Below are 22665 nucleotides of genomic sequence, written 5' to 3' on the forward strand. Positions count from 1 at the left end.
TGTGTGTGTGTGTGTGTGTGTGTGTGTGTGTGTGTGTGTGTGTGTGTGTGTGTGTGGATGTGGATGTGTGTATGGATGGGTGGGTGTATGGGTGGGTGGGTGTATACCTTAAAGTGTTGAATATTGGTGGTGATCTGAGTTACCTGAACTGGACCATCCTAATTTCTTTGTCCCCCTGTGATGATGTCATCACCAGAACTCTGTGGCCCACCGATTAAAGCAGTCATTAAAAAATAAAAAGGAAGAAACCTGGTTGGATTGCATTTAAAGGAATGGGTCTCTATTGTCACCTTACCTCCATATCGATATGCTACATTTCCTAGACCAATCCAACCTCATAAAATTGATAGACATTCAATATCATTTATTTACAGTAATGATGAATTTGGTTCCCTTGGGATAAAATTCATGAGCAAGCAATAAAGCATCCATTCAAATTTGTCTGACCATAGATTGCCTTGATAAATCCCTCAAATATTTTTCAACTTTGCCTTATTTATTAAGACTGAATGATTGTATTTTGTCATTGTCATGGTTTTCTTTACATAATGAAATGTTGTAACTCATAATGTGCATAATAGCATTTATTCCGATTGCTTTGGTTTCATTTCTTGTATCCATGTATTGCTACCTGTTTTCACTGGTGAAATTCAGTTCTCCTCTGTATTTTAACCCTACTGTGCATGAAATTGAGTAAATATGTTCAAACCTCCTTCTAAGCCAAGCGTTTGTGTGTCTTATTTATTGCCTTCATCCTGCTTCCTGTTGGTCTTGCACCGTTGTGTTTGAAATCAATTCTAAATATTAATGTTAGTATACGGATTACCTGACAGAACAATCATCTGAGGAGATAATCAGTAGCACACATTGACTAGTACTGTAGGCACTCCTATCCTCTTGTCATGGGGTGCCTCTCATGCAGCGTTTATACGTCCTCCCTCGCTCCTCGGGCCTCGATCCTCACTGATCTACATAAAGAAAGATAGAAGAAGGGATAGACTATCCCATTGTTGCTGCCCATCATTCTTTATGTAGATCAGTGAGGATTGAGGCCCGAGGAGCGAGGGAGGACGTATAAACGCTGCATGAGAGGCACCTATAGTAATGTCAGATGCGGTGGTAATTTCTAGTTTAGGTCTCTTCTGCACTGTAGCTTAAATGTTAATCTATTGCTGTAAATCGCTTTGGATAAAAGTGTCTGCCAAATGAATAGATATAGATTGTTATTCAATGGATTTGTTGTTCAGACATACTATAAGTGCACTCATTTATTGTTCCGACATTTTAGGTTGTATATGCGCTTCCATACTTCATAATTCAAAATCATATAGACAGTAGCAGGGTGAATATTCATTGCTTCGGCTGCCAAGGCATGAACTTGTATACGCTGGTTATTAGCAGGAGAATCCCTTGGCACCACCAAAGACCAGAGTGAGGAAGAGTGCCCCCTGGCCAGACTACATGGTAAATTACACATCATTTTCTCACCCCAATGACACAAGAACATTGCATCAATATTAAATCAATACGCTGTAAGTCATCTTTAATATAAGTTCTATTATATTTCGTTGTCTTGTACATACAGTGGCAACTGAGAGACCGGAATCAATTCCAAGGATCATTACGCAAATGCACAAAACTTGTTGCCATTAGATTAGAGTTTACAAAAATGCATTCATTGGATATAACACATGAACTGCAGCTCTTTCTCTCTTAGGCATATATGCCGGGCACAATGGGAGGAAGGAATCGCTATAAGCACAGAGAAAAAGTACACGCTCATTTTTATACATGAAATCTATAAAATCTATACTTGAATCTCATAAAATCATATCCACAGCCCTTCATTCACAATGTTTAGTGTCCAATGGATTGCTTCCTTTTGCTTTTACTTTTTAGCTTGACTAACTGGACCCTTGACCTTATATGTAGACATATAGATGTTACAATGATGCCAGTAAGAAATAAAGGTCAACCTTTTAAGATCAAACATGCTACAGTTTTACTGTAAATGAACACAGTACAGTATGTTGTGACTGTGCTGAGCCATTATTGTTTCTCTTTTTTTTTTTTTTTTTTCATCAAGTCACATTCAGGGGCAAATGGGAGAACACATTTAAACGTGAGTCACACAAGAGCCATTGACAACATGACCTCAAGGATATAATGCGTCTCAAGTTGTACTACAGTTCTCACATTCACCACCGTGTTGACTATTTCTAGAAAAAGAAGCAGCCCAATCAACCCCCTGTTCCCGATCCTGCCACTCTGCCAGCGAACGAGGGAGAGGAGGAGTGGGGGGGAGAGGAAGGAGAGACTGGGCGAGAGGAGGAAGACTCATATCCTCCACCGGCGGAGGAACACGATGAAGATGGAGGAGCGCCATCCGAAACCGCAGTAGACAGCCAGAGTGAGGGAGAGGAAGAGTGGGAGGAGGAGGATGACGCGGTGATGGAGCCAGATGCTGAATATAGTTCTGGACTGGAGCCCGACGGAGAGGGCGACTACGACCGCACGGAGACCGACGGCGAGCGAGAGATGGAGCGCCTGGAGAGGGAGAGAGAGGAGGAGTTGGAGAGGGAGAGAAAGGAGGAGAGGGAGAGAGCGGAGGAGTTGGAGAGGGAGAGAGAGGAGGCCGAGAGGAGGAGAGAGGAGGAGCTGGACGGGGAGTCGGAGGGGGAGCGGGAGGAGAGGGAGAGGGAGAGACAGATGGAGCTGGAGAGGATGGAGTGGGAGAGGAGGAGGCAGGAGATGATCGAGAGAGCAAGGATGGGGGGATTCGAGGGAGAGACGGATGACCTGTGTCAGCTGGGCCTTCTCAAGGTGAGACAGCAGAGCGGCTCACGAGACACACATCCTCAGAGCTTTACCTGCATACATCATTTATCTAGGAGAAGGGCCGTGTCGTCTGAACTTTACTTTTCACCCGTTTTGCATTTACTCTCACAATATTGCAGATTTTTGGGGGTTTTGGTGTGTCTGTTTTTTTCTCTAGCGAAGTGTATTTAGGCAAATGAGCCACTGATTCTCTGCCATTTGTCTTTTTGAAGGGTGCTCCAGGAGAAGATGGCAAACCTGGCCCAAAGGTGATCCTTTTGTGAAAATCATACTGGGATGTATTTATTCATTCATAGAGTGGAATTATCCAACATAATATTACTTATTAATGGATTTTTGAAGTTTGGGTATTTTAATGTTTTGTTCTGACAAGTACAACTGATCAGACTCAGCATGTACAAAAAAAGGGCTAGAAGCCCAAATAAGGCTACCCCTAAGTAACAGGATGTCCTACCCAGTAATTAATAACGGTGTCAGTATAAGCTCATTATCTTTAGCCTTACCATTCATTGTGAAACCTAATTGCCCCTTTGAAAACTGAGTTAAACATTTCCCAGTCTCTCCACCCCCATGAGCTGTGAAAACTCCACCTGTGTGTCGCATTAGGCTGCAAATGGAGTACAAAGTGGGGGACTAAGTTGACCCGGCTGAGTTTGGTTAGGGCTTCATTTGTGAGGCGCCGAGAGCATCTCATCCTCATTGGATGTGTCACTCCCCTGCCCACCCACGTCCCCACCTCGTACGTCACAGGCGCTCCCTCGGCATGCTGGGAAATGTACCCCTGTCACTCAGAGTGCGCCGGGCACAGGCACAGCCCCGGAGTTGCCCTTTGATGTCCTCCCCGACTCTATTTTTACTCATGCATGACGAATGGGCTTAATCTGGATATTAATAATTCTCTCTGTAAGATTTCTTTTTTTTTTTTCTTTTCCTCAATCATGATACTGAGTTGAGAGTTTCGTAGCCCTGCCTGTCTGTCTTTCTCACATAGGCACGGAAAAAAAAGTGTACAATGACAAAATGTTCAATAGCTTTCAGATAGAGGGATACTTAACTTGTCGCCCTAGGGAAATGGATTTGCAGTACAAACACAAGGCACAGACATTACATCACATCAGAGTGGTAACCACAAGGCCCCTCATCATACTACCAGATACCCCATTCCCACTTGAAGTGAAAACATGTTTTTAATGTTAAAGCAACACAGTGCAAAAGTAAAGTTTTCGAGCTCAATCTGATGCTACATTAACTTGTTCTTGACTTGACTTTGTGGATTGGGTAGGATCATGACCCTTGTGAATTTAAGACTCGATAAGTCGGTCGACGAATGCAAATCTCGTGTTGTTGACCGAACGAGGACTGTGCGCATGAGCATTCAAAAAGGGGGGTATGTTGCGCATGGGGAAAGACGTTTGCTGAAATGGTGCAGTACACATGTGGACGAATTGGCTACGGAAGAATTGGTCAAATCTGAAAAAAAGTTTGGAATGCTTCGGAATGCTTCAGTCACCCCTTGTCCATGACTCTAGCTTATGGTCATACTCAACATATCTAAAACCCATTTAACACCAGATTTCCCCTTTAAACCTTAAGGTTCCTATGGGGGTGTGATCTAAATGTTAAAGTGTAATCGGTACCTGCTCCTTGGGCAACATAGAGGTGTACATGGTAGCACCTTGTGATTGTGACAGAGTCACCAGCAGACATGCCCATTATAATACTCACTGATGTACTACCCATACAGAGACAGCAGCAGTACGTCATGCTCACATACTGTATGTAACGGGTGCTAGCTGGTTAGCTATGCGGTGGAACGTTAGTAAACCTCACTCCCCGACACTTCAAGAGCGCTTGAAGTAGAAAGCTAGTAGCTCGGGCTTTTAGCTGGATTGTTAGCGCGCTCGACTCCCGATCCGAGGTGCTGCTGTCTCGCGGGTTCGAGTCCGGGCGTGTGCAGGGCTGGACCGCGGTGGTTCCACACAACGCAGGTTACATTGGTGCCGTGACCCGGATCGGGAGTGAGGTTTAGGGGGGTGAGTGTAACGGGTGCTAGCTGGTTAGCTATGCGGTGGAACGTTAGTAAACCTCACTCCCCGACACTTCAAGAGCGCTGCTGGCATGAAAGCTAGTAGCTCGGGCTTTTAGCTGGATTGTTAGCGCGCTCGACTCCCGATCCGAGGTGCTGCTGTCTCGCGGGTTCGAGTCCGGGCGTGTGCAGGGCTGGACCGCGGTGGTTCCACACAACGCAGGTTACATGTACATACAGTGCATATCTCACACCTTGGATTAGAGCAGACCAGATGTCTTGTTAATTGTTACCTGTTTCAGAACATGGCTTATGGATCATATGTCTCCCTTTTGTTCATCTTTAGGGTCTGATTGGGGAGAGAGGACAGAAGGTGAAGGTTTTTTTTAAATGTTTAATTACTATAATTTTACATTAAATCAAAGTGTTAGGTAGATGAATTATAAAATTAAATGAAGTGTTTGGAAAGATAAACACAGGTGCTAATGTTCTGTACCTGTAGGGAGAACCAGGAGTTGGTCATCGTGGTCCAGTTGGTCAGGCTGGTGCGCCTGGGCATAAGGTGAGTTCTGGTTTAAAGTCACTTTGAACTCCATGTCATTCCTTTTACACGAAGGAGGAAATGTGTAATCCATAATATCTGCTAAATAAGTGAATGTAGATGATGATCTGATGAGTTAGATCCATTAACACACAGAGGAAACTGTGCTGTTCACCTTTCAATTCTACAGGGTGAGCCAGGTGTACCAGGACCCCCCGGAGCTCAGGGCATCCAGGGTATCCGAGGCAACCACGGAATCCCAGGATCTCATGGGCAGCGAGGGCCAACAGGAAACCCCGGGGAACCAGGCAGACCGGTGAGGAGCCTCCTCAGCCCTCAGCCCTCAGCCCTCAGTTTGGGCCTCATCATGAATGTGGCTGTGTAGATGTGGCTTGTTCAAGAAACACTTACTAGAATACAATAAGGACTGACATCTCTCGTTTGACACAGGGCGACAGAGGGAAGAGGGGCAAGCATGGAACACCAGGCTCTCCAGGACGTCCTGGTACTCCAGGAACACTGGTAGCTACTACAGTCACCTTGTACTTGTATGTGAGAGACACATAGAGTGCCTCTCAACATGCCTCCTCGATCCTCGATGCTCGATCCTCGAGGGGCGTTCCCACTGATCTATAACTAACACTGGATAGACTATCCCATTGTTTCCCCCCCCATCATTCTTTATGTAGATCAGTGGGGATCGAGGCCCGAGGAGCGAGGGAGGACGTATAAACACTGCATGAGAGGCACCTATAGAGTGATGAAGGGGGTTGAGGGATAGAATCTGGAAATAATGAAAGAGGGACCATTCTGCCTTAATTATTCACCAGAGATGTTGTGTTATTGTGTGTTATGTCATCTTCTTTAAAGGGCGTAACAGGAGAACCAGGCATCAAGGGTGACAAGGTAACAAAAGTGATCAACTCTTTGTTTACAGTGTAAAAGTTGATTTAGATCGGTGCTATACGCTATATTGCCAAAAGTATTGGGTCACCTGCCTTGATTCGGATATGAACTTAAGTGACGTCCCATTCTTCAACTCTTCTGGCATGACTTTCCACAAGGTTTACTGTAGGAGTGTGTTCATGCGAATTTCGACCATTCTTCCAGAAGCGCATTTGTGAGGTCACACTCTAATGTTGGACAAGGTGCTTTCAGTCTCCGTTCTGTTTCATCCCAAAGGTCTTCTGTTGGGTTCATCAGTGTGTGACCTCACAAATGCGCTTCTGGAAGAATGCTCAAAAATCCCCTTAAACACACTTCTAAACCTTGTGGAAAGCCTTTCCAGAAGAGTCGAAGCTGTTATATAGCTGCAAAGGGTGGACCAACTTCATATTAAACCCTGTGGATTACGAATGGGCTATCACTTAAGTTCATATGTGAGTCAAGACAAGCGACCCAATACTTTTGGCAATATATTTTATTCAAATATTCATTCATGTTTTATCGGTAATTAGGGTGACAGCATCCCAGGAGAACCAGGGGAGAGGGGAGTGGCAGGTTTGCCTGGCCGTCGGGTAAGATTGTCACATTCATGAGAGGTGGAATTTCTTAAATTAGACTCTCATAGTTGTCATAAACTCTTTTAAGTAGCTCTGTTGCAGAACATGTTGTATTCTAAAGTTCCTCACAGCTGTGTTTTTTTTTTCAATTGCAGGGTCCTAAAGGAACAGCAGGAACTAGAGGACTGTCGGGACCCATTGTCAGTTAAATCTATTACTTACCTACTGGGCATTACTGACTGTTTCATCAGGTCCCTTTCCACAGGTGTATAAAATCATGCACTTTGATTATCAGTGCAGACTGCATGATGCTTGATTATTACACCTGTGGAAAGGGACCTGATGAAACCCATGAGTTGTTCTACCTGTCTGATTAACACAGATTATTTCACTAATTAGCTGATCTACCTGAGTTAAGAGTTGTGCTCATTAGAATCAGCTAATTAAGTGAATGGTTGGAACGAAAATGTGGGAGGAATTTTACTTTCTGAAGCCGGACTTACACCTCTGATTGCAGCATTTAGTATGGTATAATAAAGACAGAAAGTAGTAGATATGATTTTGTACTACCTGTCCTTGGTTGAGCATGCATTCCTGCTCAGATCCAGCTTGGTTTTAAATCCTGTTCTGGAATCAGCTCATGGATATTCTGAGTGTTGTCCCATGTATTACGGTCTAATCTGAGACTCTCCCCTCGCTTGTCACTGCTGCAGGGTCCCAAAGGCTTGGCGGGAACAAAAGGAGAAAAGGTAAGGGAGTGACAAAGAGGATAGCTCAGTCTCTTAAGATGACAGCAAGTCGCTGAGCACGTATTCGATTTACAGATCCTATCTTTTTTTAAACTGCCGGTGTGGTATTAATTTTTAATATGAATGGCACAGAATGTCTTCCTCTTGAGGAAAGAAAGTTGGAGGAGTTTTTCCTGACTTTGACCGGGCTACTCAGCGCGTCTGAATGAAGGCTATCAAAGGCATCTCACTCCTCTCATCTGGAAGGAGTTGTCTGCCGGCCTAGACCTTAGTCTCTTCAAAAGCCTTAAAGTCACTCACTCTCCACTTTAAAATATCGCGCTGTCAATATCTCACTGCCTGTATGCATAACAATTTTTTATAAACGCACGTATAGCTGACTTGACGTTGAAACGGATCATGACTCAGGGCAATTTTCATTCATTTAAGAATATAAATGATGACACCGTAATGGTTGTGGATGGTGTTATGGTATTTGGCTTTCAGAACATTTTATTCTCAGTATACTCAACTGATATATTTTACACCCCCTCTGTGTCACCCATAGCATTGTAATAATTTTGTGTGTTCAAATCTCGTTGTCAGGGTGACAACGGCCTTCCTGGGGTCACAGGAGAGAGGGTAATAAACAACATTTACATCATATTTATTAAAAAGTTCACTTTTTAGGGACAGGAAGCAATAGTGTTGTGTGTTCTCTCTGTCCAGGGCAGCCCCCTCACTATGCATGGCCCTCGCGGATACAAAGGCTTGAAAGGGGAAATGGTAAGGACTGTTCTATAGCTGTCTTACTACAGTATAATTACAGTTTTCTCTCAATTGCTTTGGTATCTTAATTAGATAATAATAGCAATTCTCAAAAACATGATTGCAGTTTTTCTCGATCGCTTTAATGCTGGTGTGAACTCTGACATTATGTTTTCAAAACAATTTGGTTTTTCTCCATTGCTATGACCTGCTTAAAGAAACTGGGATCTACTTTGCCTTCATGAACACCTTCTTTGCACAGCAAAAGTCATCTCTTGCGAATACGTTTTCATTGGGTTCACACATTTCACACACACAGATGTCCAGATGTCATTCAAAGACCCCAAACTATTGATTTCTCCATGCAAAACAAAAGGGAAAATATCTTTTCACAGGTGGTATCGAGATTGCTTGCATAAATCTGAATCTCTGATTAGATACACCTGCGTGAAACTCCTTTGCACAATTCTTCAATCAGCAATCATTCATTGTCCATAAGAGATACTTCTCCCCATCTTGAACAAATAGCAGTGCTTTAGTACATCCATGTAACTGATTTTGTACAGATGTCTGCTGGGTTTTTTACATTTTCAATTGCTTATGTTATATTGGTCAAAATGCACTATATTGGTTCTCAGCCTTACCCCATAAAACAAATTGGCCTTATTTGATTGATTTTGTCATTTCATGCAAATGTGTTGAACTAGCTGTCATAACTAGACTGTCTAGCATAGTGACGTAGGAGCATATACTGTAGGAGCGTAGGATGCGTCAGGATGTATAGAAAGATGTGTAGTGGTGCACAGTTTTACCGTATATTGGTCATTTTTCATTTGCACTGAAAAGGCCTTTGTTTCCTTTATACTGTCACAATGTCTGTCAACAGAAAAAAACGTTGAACATATCTACTGTCTTTCAATCAACCCTCTCCACGTACAATTATGTGTAACTTTATAGTGCTGCCGCGCACATTGTTCATCAGAAAATGCTTACAGAGTAAACTGTCATATTGACAGCAGGACAAAACAGTTTGACTAATTTGACATAAACAATTGCATCAGGACTTGTCCTTTTAATTGCACTGACAGCTTCATTGGTATAAATATTTGCTTCTGAGGCATAAACACAGCATTTTGACACACACTTTTTCACTATGCACTGCAGTTTGCTCTAATTGATTAATTTTGAGACATTTTAATGATTCTTCAAGAAATGCACCAATTGCGACTGAGAAAAAAACTGTATAATACTGTGAAAGTATTCTAATTTACAATATTCTGGTTTAAAACAGACATTTAAGGTTACAGTATGAGTACACTCTATGTGTAGCTAACACTATGTCTTTCTGTGATCATGGCAGTTTGGGTTGGTCGATGTGCTGCATTGGTTCTGATTGTGCATATGTTACTCAGGGAGAAAGAGGACCTCCAGGCTTTGACGGGGATAAAGGAGAGAAAGGGGAAGATGGCCCTCCAGGAGGAAAGGTATTACTCACCTGCATAGAGTCAAGAAAGAAATATTGCTCAAAGATGTCCACACAAAGGGTCTTCGGGGCCCCTGCCCATTTAATTACATATATTGTTAAGGAAGTCAGGAAATCAAAGGTTATCATTATCTCATCAAGTGTCATTATGTCATTTCCTCTTTTCACTGAAGGGCTTGAAGGGGGAGACCGGATCCAAAGGTGCGGTTGGTCCGTTTGGAGCCAGAGGATCTGTAGGCCAAAAGGTGTGTGTGACGTGAAATGCACAGCCGTCAGTCCATCACCTGTTGATACTGATGGCTTTCAATTTCTGATAATAGCCTAGGTGCACAAAAGGCTCTTCCTGTACACTCATTTATTTCCGGCGGAAATTAAACTGTAAATGTAATAGCATCTTCTGTTATATTATGCTCGTTAAATCTTCCACTCTGACACTGAATATCTTGTTCAACTAATAATAACAATTTCAACACATATAAATCTTTCTTTGTCGTAACGTGCTGATTCCCAGGTGCAGCATCCAACCGGGTCCGTGTAGACACTAATTGCATTACCAATAGCGGCAGCCTCAAACACACCTGGCTCCATCGGAAACACACGAGCGTACAGAGAGCCTTTCCTGCATGTAGCCTATTGGGGGGCCAAGCAGAAAGCTGCGTAGAGACCCATAGTGCTTCTGCCTTTTCATATTCAGAACTATGATCATCATCTTAATCTGCTTGGTAAGGTTGACAGCCTCGGGACAAAAAAGCGTATCGTAAAAGTTTTGAAATGTCACACATCGACTCTTTTCATCGAGTCATTTGACCTCAGGGGGCAGTACACAAAAATCCTGAGAGAATATTATCTGTAGATGTGTTTTCCTTTTTAAAAAGAATAGTTAATATTTTGGAAGGTCCCCAGGTTCAAAATACAGTAGGCACTTGACATGTCATCTACAGTAACTGATGCAGCCATTGTCACAAGCATAACAGGATTCTTTTGCTCTCCTAGGGAGACCAAGGCGAGGCAGGAGTCGATGGTGAACCGGTGGGTCTTTTGCGAGGACTGGGAGAGTTTGTGGAATTGACGGTGGTGGTGATGCTACTGACAGCACTTTATAACGGTCCCTTCCGGTGGTGATGCTACTGACGACGCTTTATAACGGGCCCTTCCGGTGTGTGTGCAGGGTCGTAACGGAGTGGACGGACTGAACGGCGAGAAGGGGGACAAGGGAGACATGGGCATGCAGGGGCTGAAGGGGAGTCAGGTGAGTGAGTTGCACTGACCCGAGGTGGACAACACCTGAGGGCAGTCACAAGTGAGTACCGTAATTTCCCGACTATTAGCCGCGGCTTAGACATTGATTTTGCAAAGTTTCTTCAGCTATGAGGTTAATACAGGGGGGCAGTTCATATGGTGTTAATATGGTTTTGTTTCTTTTAACTTGCATAAAACACTGTCCTGCGGCTTATACACAATGCGGCTTATATGCGGGAAATTACTGTACTAGTAAACAGCCACAGTGGAAAGCGACTTTTCTTTCACCAGCCTGATTAGTGGTTGAATTGTCTCTTTTGCAGCACATTCAACTCAGGGTCATTATATGCATATATGTGACTTGGCATCTTTGACCAAGTCAAATCAGTGGTTAATTACATGTTACCAAAGGACAACGGTTGAAAATTAGCCGGCCGGCTAACACTGGTACATTTTACAGAAATGTAAATTAATGTGCACTGTCCTTTTAAATAAAATAAATGAAATATAGTCTGACTCTAACTCACGTTTTGCTTTGACAGGGTGAGATGGGAGAGCCGGGTGTGCCAGGAGCTACAGGAGAGAACGGAGAGAAAGTGAGAGGGAACTTATTCAAAAATCATTTGAAGAGTTCAGATGCAAAACCCTCTAAATCTATCCGACCACTTCTCTATTAAATTAGCATTTTTTCAGACTCCTATAGGTTTTTAGATAGATAGATACTTTATTGATCCCCAAGGGAAAATTGATATTTCCGACTAGATACTTTATAAATCTTCAAGGGGAAATTGATGTGTCAGACCAGAAAGAGAGCGGTTTTTAGCAGGTTTTGAAGCTAAATGATTTGATTAATGTATGCTGTGTGTGCAGAGCATTCACTCACCATCGTGATCTCATTTTTGACAGTGGCGGCGTTTAGAGGCTTTTGCATCAGAACTCCTCAAATAATCTTTTTTAAAGAGCAACATTAGGCTCAACTCTTCAGGAAGTTATTATTTACAGTTCAGCGCTCTAAACTTGCGCTCTTTGGCTGTGATTGGCACAGGGCATGCGAGGTCTACCTGGCCGTATGGGCAGCGCGGGCATGGATGGCGAGCTGGTGAGATGGCACCTGAGTCGGGGACACATCAATGGCATAGTTGCTTCGTTGAGAAATGCAGCAGTCACTCATTAAAATCCTTGTGTTCTGCTGTCGCAGGGGGACCCAGGGTTGCCAGGCGCTCCAGGAATTCCAGGCCTAAACGGGCTCACTGGGCGAAAGGTATGATATAGCACCACATGAGGGTGGTGGCTGATGATGTTGAAGATGACGATAGTAATTGTGATGCTGATGATGATGACGACATGTGAACACTACAGTAGCTGTACTGTCGTCAGTAACATCAGTTAGGAACTTGTCATCGTCATTGTGTGAATGTGAATAATAATCGTAAGTTCTCTTATTTGTCTGTAGGGTGAAAAAGGAGATGGCGGCGTCAACGGAACTGATGGCTTGCCTGGGCTGAAAGGGGACAAGGTACCCCTAACATCCAGAACAGGCGCTGTGTTGCAGTATTTGGGATGATATCGATTCCCCTGATCTCTTTCTATCCTTCCCAGGGGGCCACGGGATTTGCAGGGTTCCCCGGATTCAAGGGCTCCGCTGGAGCCCCGGGGGCCTCTGGGCAGGGACGCCCGGGGCCCATCGGCCCTAAAGGAGACACGGGAGTAAAGGTAGCGCTTAAGGCTCTCCTACACACACACACACAGAGACTCAGACAGACTTACATATGCGCACACACACACACACACACACACACACACACACACACACACACACACACACACACACACACAGACTCAGACAGATATATGCACACACACACACACACACACACACACACACACACACACAGACGCACACACACACACACACACACACACACAGATGCACAAACACACACACACAGGCTCACACATGGACACATATACACCTATACATATACATATACACACAAACATACACATGCACTGGCATACACACATCACACATGAACATAAAAGTAAGACAAAAGCTCACTCATCCATAGTCATGCTAGGCAGTCTGTCTGTTCTGTACGCTTTTGAGCTGGCTGACACCAGAGAGGCCATAATGGCTGTGCAACAAGGCAGACTTAATTACAGCTGCATCCACGTTGCAGTGGACTGCCAGGAGGACAGGACGAGATAAAAGTAGCCCTACGTATGGCAGTTGTGAAGGGGAGAAGGAGGACATCGTAATTAACATAGTGGCATTAATCAGCTATTTCTGAAGAGACGGGCCCCTGAAATCCCTGGCAAAACGCCGGACAAACATCCCTGTTTAGCAACAATTAGAAGCCTCCTGACACTGATTGAAGTGGATCATGGTTTCCGTTCTCGGTGAGATCGAACGGAGTGGGGGGAAAAAAAGCATGCGCTGCTGTATATTTATAGATTCATTTACGGTGTCGGGAGGCATAATTAATGAGCACGAGTCCTGTGAGGCTCATTATGTCGGCGTCTTTCAAACAATATTTACCTCCCGAATTTCATTTGTGCCGTGTTTACTAATTGTTATTGTTTCGTAGAAGCAGAGTTATTTATTTCACTGAAGTTTGGGAAAACTTGGAGTTGGCTGAGGACTTGTTTGATCCCCATATGGAATTTGTAGCGGAAAGAGAAAAGTGACTGAGTGCAATTCTCTCCTGTTTATACCATTGCTCCCTGGGAAGATCAGCAGTCACAATGCTGTTGCTATCAACATGCTCTATCTATTGGTTTGCACCAGGGAAATTCACAGTTACATGGGACATGGGGAAATTCTGTAAAAAGGATTTCTAAATTCAAGTCACAAAAGGCGCTTTTGAAATGTTTATGGGACCAAGCTTTATGGGATTTTATCTATAACAGCATTGGAAGTTTGAAGTGCCAACAAAAAGTGCTTTGTTAGTCTCAACAGGGCTCAGCCTGTTAGATCCATCACTAAATTATTCCATAGCGTCCTTTGGAGCTGGTTGCTGAGGTGAGGTGTGTGACGTCTCTCTTCAACTCTCGTCCCTCAGGGCGCCAAGGGCAGAAGAGGCCGAGGCAAGCCATGCGTGAGGGGCATCCCCGGGACTCCTGGACAACGAGGCCAAAACGTACGGCCAAGGTCTATTCTCATGATCACAGTAATGTGGCTATGCAAGCAGGGATGGCCGATGTGACCTGGGGTTTGTTTTGGGTTTGTTTTGCAGGGTGAAACTGGACAGGAGGGAACCAAAGGAGACAAGGGCGAATCAGGACTCTCTGTAGGTCTTTCAACCTTATAAACAGATCTTTAGAATTTAGAGGAGGGAGACTTGGCCAGCCACCTGTAGCACAGTGGATTTACTCATACGAGATCTGAGTGACATTTTTTGTTTCATTTTCATCTTTGAGGCGGAAGAGGTGAAGGAGCTTGTGACCAAGGAAGTGGTGAAAAAGTGTGGTGAGTGTGTGTCCAAGGGTCAGTTCATGCCTGTAATTGTGTGTGTGTGTGTGTGTGTGTGTGTGTGTGTGTGTGTGTGGCGTGTGTGTGTGCATGTGTGTGTGCATGTGCGCGTGTTTGTGTCTGTTCTGGAACCCCTGCTGATGTGGCATGGAAACCCCACAAGAAGCACCATCTGTTGTGTTCCTCAACTCTCTCACTGTGGAACAGACTGCTCAAACCAGGGGGCCCGTAGCCATTCACAAGAACTGGCCTCAGTGAAATAAATCCATGCCCACTAATATAATCTAAGGGGTGTCACACACAGTCAACACCTAACCAACAGCCTTAAACAATGCAAAGTGTATTCATATTAAAATAAGTATTACATCTAGTTAATTATTCTTTATTTTTAAATGATTTTTTTAATTACTCTTTGACTTGCCCATCTATGCTTTTATCTGCTATTTCTGTTTGATTTTGGGTATGTAAAGCACATTGAATGACCTCTGTGTATACAATGCGCTAGATAAATGAACTTGACTTGACTTGACTCGACTTGACACAGAGAGGTAATTATTGATTATAGATTCAGTGTCTGTGTGTCATTTTGTTATGAGCTAACAGAGATATTGCTGTCTCTGAAACAGTATGCCAGAGAAATTCACTGTGAATATGTTTGTGTGATTAATACAAACTCTTTCAGGGAATGACATTCTGGTGCTGGTGAACTCTCAGGACCCAGATGCAGAGGATGGCGGCGGGGCGCCAGGGACCGTGTTCTCCACCATCATCAGCAGCACGCCTAGCGAGGATGACTACGGAGAGGAAGAGGAGCAGACAGACACAACTACTGTCAGTCCATCCACCCCAAATACAGTGGTAACAACAGCCTCATTCAACCTCACAGGTTGGTCTACCCAAGGACTCTTTGGCTATCACTGGAATGGGATGAAGATGAGCTCATCTTTATAGATTTTATATACTGTATAAAGCCTATAGATATAGGGCTATCATATAGATATGGAATTTGTCATAATAGGGTCACACTGATTTTATATATTAACTATATGATTATCGTTGCACACATTCATAGTACTGTACACATGTTCACATGTGACTAAGACTTCAGCACCCAGTTTATCAATAGTTATAACATGCCTCCACTTACATGCTTTTGACCCATGGTCTCTTGTATCACCATTTGTGAATAGCCTTGCAATTTCCCCCAGTCTCTCCAGCTTTGCTTACGTGTGAAATGGCCTTTTCACTCTTAATGGGGGCTATCTGTGAGACATGAGGGGGGAGAGTTATCTTTGGACAGGCTGGAGTCGGACTGCTTGGGCGTTTGCATGGCTGAGTGGAGAGCCCAGCCTTCAGGCACTGTCTGTGTCAGGCCTAACCCCCGTCCACTTCCCCAGACAGGAGAGAAAAAATAAACGAAAGACGTAGACATATCTAGAGTGGTACATTATGTCCATTCTTCAAGAACACGGGCCATTACAGCCTTTTGTCATTTTCTCTTACCTTGTTTTTTTATTTATTCTCCTACATGTTATATATAGTAGTATGTCTGTTCAGTGTAATGGAAATTAACGGTAAATAAATGAATGACAGAAAGATGCATTTGCATTGGATGGCCTCCATTTCAGCACATTCAGTGCTGTGCATTCATCACCTCACAGTTCTTATACTCTGTCTATCTTTGGCAAGCCATTAAATGTACGCATTTATCTCAGTGAAATTACTGCTAGTCGTGAGAAGTCTTTGCAGATGTTCTATGGCTATCAGGAGAGTTGAACGTGTGTGTGTGTGTGTGTGTGTGTGTGTGTGTGAGTGTGTGAGAGAGGGGATTAAGAGCTGAATGTGTGTGCGTGAGGGGATTGTGTCCGACCATAGTTAGTGCTAACCAACTGAATCAGTCAGCGCGTGCTACGCTAAACTCTCACATGTTCTTGTGCAGACGTCCACGGAGGAGCGAGGCGGCGGCGACGGGGGAGGAGACGTGTCTTCCGGCCCTCTTCAGGTACTGTAGAGCCCAGACGTCCTTCACAAGAGCACACAGAGCTTTCTTTCTCTCTGCTGCGGAACTCACTTTTGTCTGAGTGCAATTTATTTTCCTATTACAGTGCCTATAGAAAGTCATCATACCCTTTTGAAATAGTTACTTTTTTTGTCTTACAGCCTGAAATCAAAACCCATTTTTACAAAAATCTTTTCCAGTTTTATTAACAAATTTAGCTGTACAAGATCATAATAATGAAAAAAAAGTCAACAGTTCTGAAAATTAATAAAAAAATAAAAACTAGAATAACAGAGTTGGAAAAGTCATCATACCCCTGACTTAATACTTTGTAAAGCTTCCTTTTGCTTTCATTACAGCCATCAATCTGTTTAGATATGTCTCTATTATAGCTTTGCACACCTAGATAGGGGAATATTTGCCCAATTTTCCGTGCAGAAATGTTAAAATGTAGTCAAATTCTGTAGGGAATGGCGATGGACTGCTCTCTTCAAGTCAATCCACAGATTTTCTATAGGATTTAAGTCAGGGCTCTGACTTTGCCACTCAAGGATATTCACCATCCTATCCTTAAGCCACTGCTTTGTTCTTTTGGCAGTATGTTTAGGATTATTGTCGTGTTGGAAGGCGAATGACCTCCCCATCCTCAGCTGTCTAGGAGAGGGACGCAGGTTTTCCTCAAGAATTTGGATGTACTTGGCAGCATCCATTTTACCTTCTATCCTGACCAATTGCCCAGTCCCCGCTGAAGAGAAACATCCCCAAAACATAATGTTGCCCCCACCATGCTTCACAGTAGGTATGGTGTGTTTTGGGTGTGTTTGGGTGTGTATACTGTGTTTGGTTAGCGCCTGGAGCTCAGTCCAAAAACTTCAATCTTAGTCTCCAAAAAGTTCGATCTTAGTCTCATCTGACCATAAAAGCTTTTTCCACATGGTAGCAGAATATTCCAGATGTGTTTTTGCACTGAACTCCAAGCGCAATGTTTGGCGAAAACCAACACAGTACACCACCCAAAACACACCATACCTAGTGTGAAGCATGGTGGGGGCAACATTATGTTGTGGGGATGTTTCTTTTCAGCGGGAACTGGGCAATTGGTCAGGATAGAAGGGAAAATAGATGCTGCCAAGTACATCCAAATTCTTGAGGAAAACCTGCGTCCCTCTCCTAGACAGCTGAGGATGGGGAGGTCATTCGCCTTCCAACACGACAATAATCCTGAACATACTGCCAAAAGAACAAAGCAGTGGCTTAAGGATAGGATGGTGAATATCCTTGAGTGGCAAAGTCAGAGCCCTGACTTAAATCCTATAGAAAATCTGTGGATTGACTTGAAGAGAGCAGTCCATCGCCATTCCCTACAGAATTTGACTAAATTTTAACATTTCTGCACAGAAAATTGGGCAAATATTCCCCCATCTAGGTGTGCAAAGCTATAATAGAGATATATCCAAACAGATTGATGGCTGTAATGAAAGCAAAAGGAAGCTTTACAAAGTATTAAGTCAGGGGTATGATGACTTTTCCAACCCTGTTATTCTAGTTTTTAATTTTTTATTAATTTTCAGAACTGTTGACTTTTTTTTCATTATTTTGATCTTGTACAGCTAGATTTGTTAATAAAACTGGAAAAGATTTTTTTTTTAAATGGGTTTTGATTTCAGGCTGTAAGACAAAAAAAGTAACTATTTCAAAAGGGTATGATGACTTTCTATAGGCACTGTATTTATGGGCTTTTCAAGGCTTTTTGTTGATAGGACAGTGCAGAGTAGACATAACATGAGTTGGGGAGAGATGGGGAGTTGGATTGCGGAGTGACCTTAACCTGCCCTTGAACCTGCTCCTCGTGGCCACTGGAGCCGGATGTGGCATTGGGATGCTCCCACTTGCACCACAGCTCCTCCTCCTCAGATTACGTCTTACTGAGAAAGAACAGATTTTACAAGTTGGGTATAGAATAATAATAATAATAATAGTAATAATAACACATAGATTTTATATAGCGCTTTTCAGGGTACCCAAAGACGCTTTACATAGACACAGAACAAGAAGGATACAAAAGGACATGACTATATAAAGTTGTGTAGATATAAGCCAGGTATTTGGTGTTATTGTGATGGAACCACAGCGAGCACACAGCAGAGGTTAACCCCCAGGGCAAATGTGTTCCCTCCCTCCCAGGCCTCTCCTCAGATGCCTGCATGGAGCCCATGTCTGAGGGCCAGTGCTCCGAGTACATCCTGCTGTGGTACTTCCACCTGCGCTCTGGAGGGTGCCGCCCTTTTGTCTACGGTGGCTGTGGGGGGACAAGAAACCGCTTCGCCTCTAAACAGGAATGTCAGATGCTTTGCGCCCAGGGTCAGAAAGGTAAGCACTAAAGATGAGAAGAAGAAAAAAATCAGTGTTTCCCAATGAATGTATAATATTTTTTCTCTAGTTACACCATTTTAACATTACTGTCTTTTTTCTTTTACAGCTTCTGACCACAGGTGAAAATAATCCTGCCAACATATTTCAATGTCTATGTAAATAGCTGTATAATCCTTGCTGTTTTGTTGTTGCGTCTTATTGCTTATTTCCACTGACACTAAAGATGAGTAACTGTAATGGAACTGATATGTTTTTGTTGCACTACTACTACTGTATATGATGTTTCTATCATTGTTTTTAGATTTTGTCACACTTTCTTTTACCAGTAGGCCTAAGCCACAGTCCATTTGTCAACAAGTCATCTATGACTGATTTTTATTTTTTTTATGATCTTGTCCCATCAACTAAGTACTGGCGTCTGAATTCATCTGGTGAAATTAAAACTCATGTGGCACTTATTTTTAATGTTTTGTTCTCAATCAACTCTTCGCTTTGTTGTGCTATACCTCATTCATGTGCGGAGTTTGATCGAATTACTACTGGTGCTGAGTGAAAGCAAATATATGAATGGGCCAGTGGCTCTGCAGTGATACATAGCACTGCCTGTATGATCAATTTACTCAATGAGATGGCACATCCTTGGTTTGGTCTGAACAGGTGCGCATGCGTGTGTGTGTGTGTGTGTGTGTGTTTGTGAGCTGGCATGTGATCAAGTCGTGATTTCTCCCACGTTCACTTCATTTACCCTCGCTCACCCCCGCACTTCTGCGTCTTTTTCTTGCTGATGTATGTGCTTATAATATTTGAGTCTAGGCATATGTATTCGTGTGTGTGTGTGTGTGTGTGTGTGTGTGTGTTTGTGTGTGAGAGAGAGAGAGAGAGAGAGAGAGAGAGAGAGAGAGAGAGAGAGAGAGAGAGAGATGGGGATCGTGACCTCTCCCACGCTTATTCTTGGACGCTCGTGTCCGAGCTTGGCCCTGTTAAGGGTGTGGAGGTTGCCACTTTGGCTCCTTTTCAGCATGTTGTTCCTAGGTCGTGTCTGGACACAGTCTCTGGAGAGCTAGCTGATGGGAGAACCCTCCAGCTTGCTGGCATTATTTGGGCTTCCTGTTTATGACCACAGTGAACCCTTACGGGACTCTTTCTAATTTACACCAATCATGTGCTCCAAATGTTTCTTTTGTCCATAAAATAACTCCCTTATATTAGGCTTATCAATCCGTCAACGTCCTACACATACTGTATAGATAACTGCATTTAACCCTTTTCGCAACCTCTGGCACCTTTTGCTGTGGTGGTAGGCTAGCCTCACCTGAACGGTGTGTCTGAGTTCATGTGTTTGACCTTCCCAGAGTCACCTTGGTTATGTAACACCTGCTCATAATGGCCTCTTTGAAATGTGGCGCGTAATGCACCTAACGTCTGCATATGTCCTATCAGGAGGGGGCGTCGCCCTGGCAGGCTGTTCCCCAGATTAGAGCGCAGTAGGTGATCTGAGCAACATGTTTCCAGAGGACATGCCACCACACACCACAACAAACTTCGTACCCGGAGAGACGTGACTGAGGCAACAGGAGCTATTTAATATAGCGCAGTGCGTGTGCCTTTGAGTAATCTTTCTTTAGGTCTACCTCAAGGACATAACACACATGATATGATCAAGGAACCACCACGATAGCTTTAAGTCGCCATATACATTCAAAACACCGCACAAATATCGGTTGATGTGTAGCCTTTGGAAACACTTTTTTCCAAAATGCCTACCAAGATTTTCCAAAATGCCGGTGTAATTCTGCAGTGATGCAACTCTAAATTTGACCAAGCATCACATTTATTAAACATGAACAATTTATCTGCAATAATGCTACATCGGGAAGTTTGGGTCATAATTGTTCGGCCATAAACAGTCCCTCCGTTGATTAAAAAAAAAAAAAAAAAAAAAACTCTCTCCTCCAACCCTAGACTAACAAATACATTCTTATTGTCTGTTGGCATGATGAGACCTTAAGTAACATATAGGTCTATCGACGATACATCAGTACATTCTTTGCCTCCTGAAATTCTAGTCTCGCGCGCAAGGAGCTGCCCAAGCCATGCCCATGGATTTGGCGCATGAAACATTTTTTCTTTACAATTAGTCTACGCGGATAAGTACTGCTATGTTTTAAATATTAGTCATAAATATAGCTTTACTCAATAATGAACTAATTTTGCTGAGCGCACATAAGCTCATCTTACCACCTTCTCCTTATTGGGAGGTTACCAATAACGTATGACGTTAGTGCTGGCGCACGGGCTCTGTGTAATTGAACAGTACTAAATGGATGCCCACCGAGACTGGTTGGTAAATACAGTTGAGAAACAGTTCTGAGAGGAAGGTAGAGTTAACTTCAGTTTGGAAATTCTCGTTTATTGCTCTTTTCTTTTAACAACCTTGACATTGTGTGAGGCAGTTTGGGTCATTTTTGTGCCACAAGAGTAGCGACACGAGGTAAGTTCATTGATTTTCAAGTTGTTACAGAGTAAAAACATTCTAATGTGAGGAAGTGTATGTGTGGCTGTAGTAAGATTTGACTTAAAAGATAAAGCTGATTGGGTGGATCAATGTTTTATGTCTTTATGATGAAGTGCAAATGAATATGGTCTACAACCACGTTAGTTATACTTTTACGCGCATACAAAAAAGATGTAAACTTAAATTATTAACATTTGTATTTTTTTGTGTGAATATGTTACGGAATTTAAAAGTCACTAGAAATCTAATACCGCAATGCTGCATTCCACAGAACCGCACAATGCCGCTCATGAGAACGCTGCTCCTACTGGCTGTCCTTTGCGCACCCACCTCAAGTCTGTGCTTCCGACTGTATGAAACCGAATCTAACTTTCTGTGCAGCAACGAGGTCCTCCCTGGAGCTAAGAGTAACGAGCAGCCCAACAACGTACTCTTAGACGGACGGGGCTTCCTCTTTGGTTCCGGAGAGAATGTCGATTCGGCGGAATCTCGCGAAAAAAGGACATACCCGGCACCTAACTACAGGTTCCTGAGCCACACACAGCTGAGGAGTAAGATGTACAGGAACAGCGCAAAGGGCAACCGGCGCAGCAAGGTTACTCTCTCCCTAGATGTTCCGACCAACATCATGAACATCCTTTTCGACATTGCCAAAGCCAAGAACCTGCGAGCCAAGGCGGCAGACAACGCTCGTTTGATGGCACAAATTGGAAAAAGGAAGTGAATACATAGCTACCCAATGACTTTCCATCATAATCAGTTTATTTGTTGTTGTGTCATTTTTGTTATCCTGGCAAATATTTTTCCGAGTCCACAAGTTTACTTTATTGACAAGCATTAGCCTACATAGTGCCGTTTGTGAACGTTTCCATGTGCGCAAAGAATGAGAAAAAATGACCATGATGAACATTCAACTTCGTTGTTAAAACGAACATAACCCCCTGGCTGTAACCCATACCTAGGCTTGCAATAATGCACTGAGTATGAAGAATTGACGAGTGTTTCTGCCTATAAGCAGGATACGAAATACAAGTATCCAAATAATTGAAATCTTAAGGGACGACAAAGAATAATGTATCCATTGTGTTCTGTCGGCTCTGCTTGGGTATATGGAAATAAACTTTATATTCAGAGCGGCATAAAATAGTCTCATCCATAAGTTCCATACTTTAAGACTTCTT

At 43.3% G+C, this 22665-nt stretch overlaps 3 protein-coding genes across 3 annotated transcripts in view; all 3 read left to right on the forward strand.

Moving 5' to 3' along the window:
• The window catches only part of col7a1l (collagen type VII alpha 1-like), a gene marked incomplete at its 3' end in the record, with an annotated part of 61697 nt that extends 59144 nt beyond the window's left edge, over positions 1–2553 (forward strand). Inside the window, 4 exon segments of the mRNA XM_062517925.1 lie at positions 1399–1464; positions 1718–1771; positions 2087–2122; positions 2224–2553. Of these exon segments, the coding sequence (XP_062373909.1) occupies positions 1399–1464; positions 1718–1771; positions 2087–2122; positions 2224–2553 (486 nt within the window).
• Positions 2554–2704: 151 nt separating this feature from the next.
• On the forward strand, positions 2705–19427 carry LOC134062235 (collagen alpha-1(VII) chain-like). The gene is made up of 28 exons (XM_062518187.1): positions 2705–2823; positions 3051–3086; positions 5211–5237; positions 5367–5426; positions 5596–5721; positions 5856–5927; positions 6276–6311; positions 6863–6922; positions 7063–7107; positions 7621–7656; positions 8242–8277; positions 8365–8421; positions 9816–9887; positions 10060–10131; positions 10880–10915; positions 11055–11135; positions 11668–11721; positions 12171–12224; positions 12324–12386; positions 12579–12641; positions 12725–12838; positions 14188–14265; positions 14362–14415; positions 14546–14594; positions 15280–15483; positions 16537–16599; positions 18781–18966; positions 19076–19427. The coding sequence occupies exons 1-28, from the start codon at positions 2710–2712 to the stop codon at positions 19090–19092; spliced, it is 1965 nt and encodes a 654-aa protein (XP_062374171.1). The 5' UTR covers positions 2705–2709; the 3' UTR covers positions 19093–19427.
• Positions 19428–21764: 2337 nt separating this feature from the next.
• ucn3l (urocortin 3, like) lies at positions 21765–22208 on the forward strand. Its single transcript, XM_062517926.1, has one exon. The coding sequence runs from the start codon at positions 21765–21767 to the stop codon at positions 22206–22208; it is 444 nt and encodes a 147-aa protein (XP_062373910.1).
• Positions 22209–22665: the final 457 nt, after the last annotated feature.

Source organism: Sardina pilchardus, chromosome 17 (genome assembly GCF_963854185.1).
Source record: "Sardina pilchardus chromosome 17, fSarPil1.1, whole genome shotgun sequence".
NCBI lineage: Eukaryota > Metazoa > Chordata > Actinopteri > Clupeiformes > Clupeidae > Sardina > Sardina pilchardus.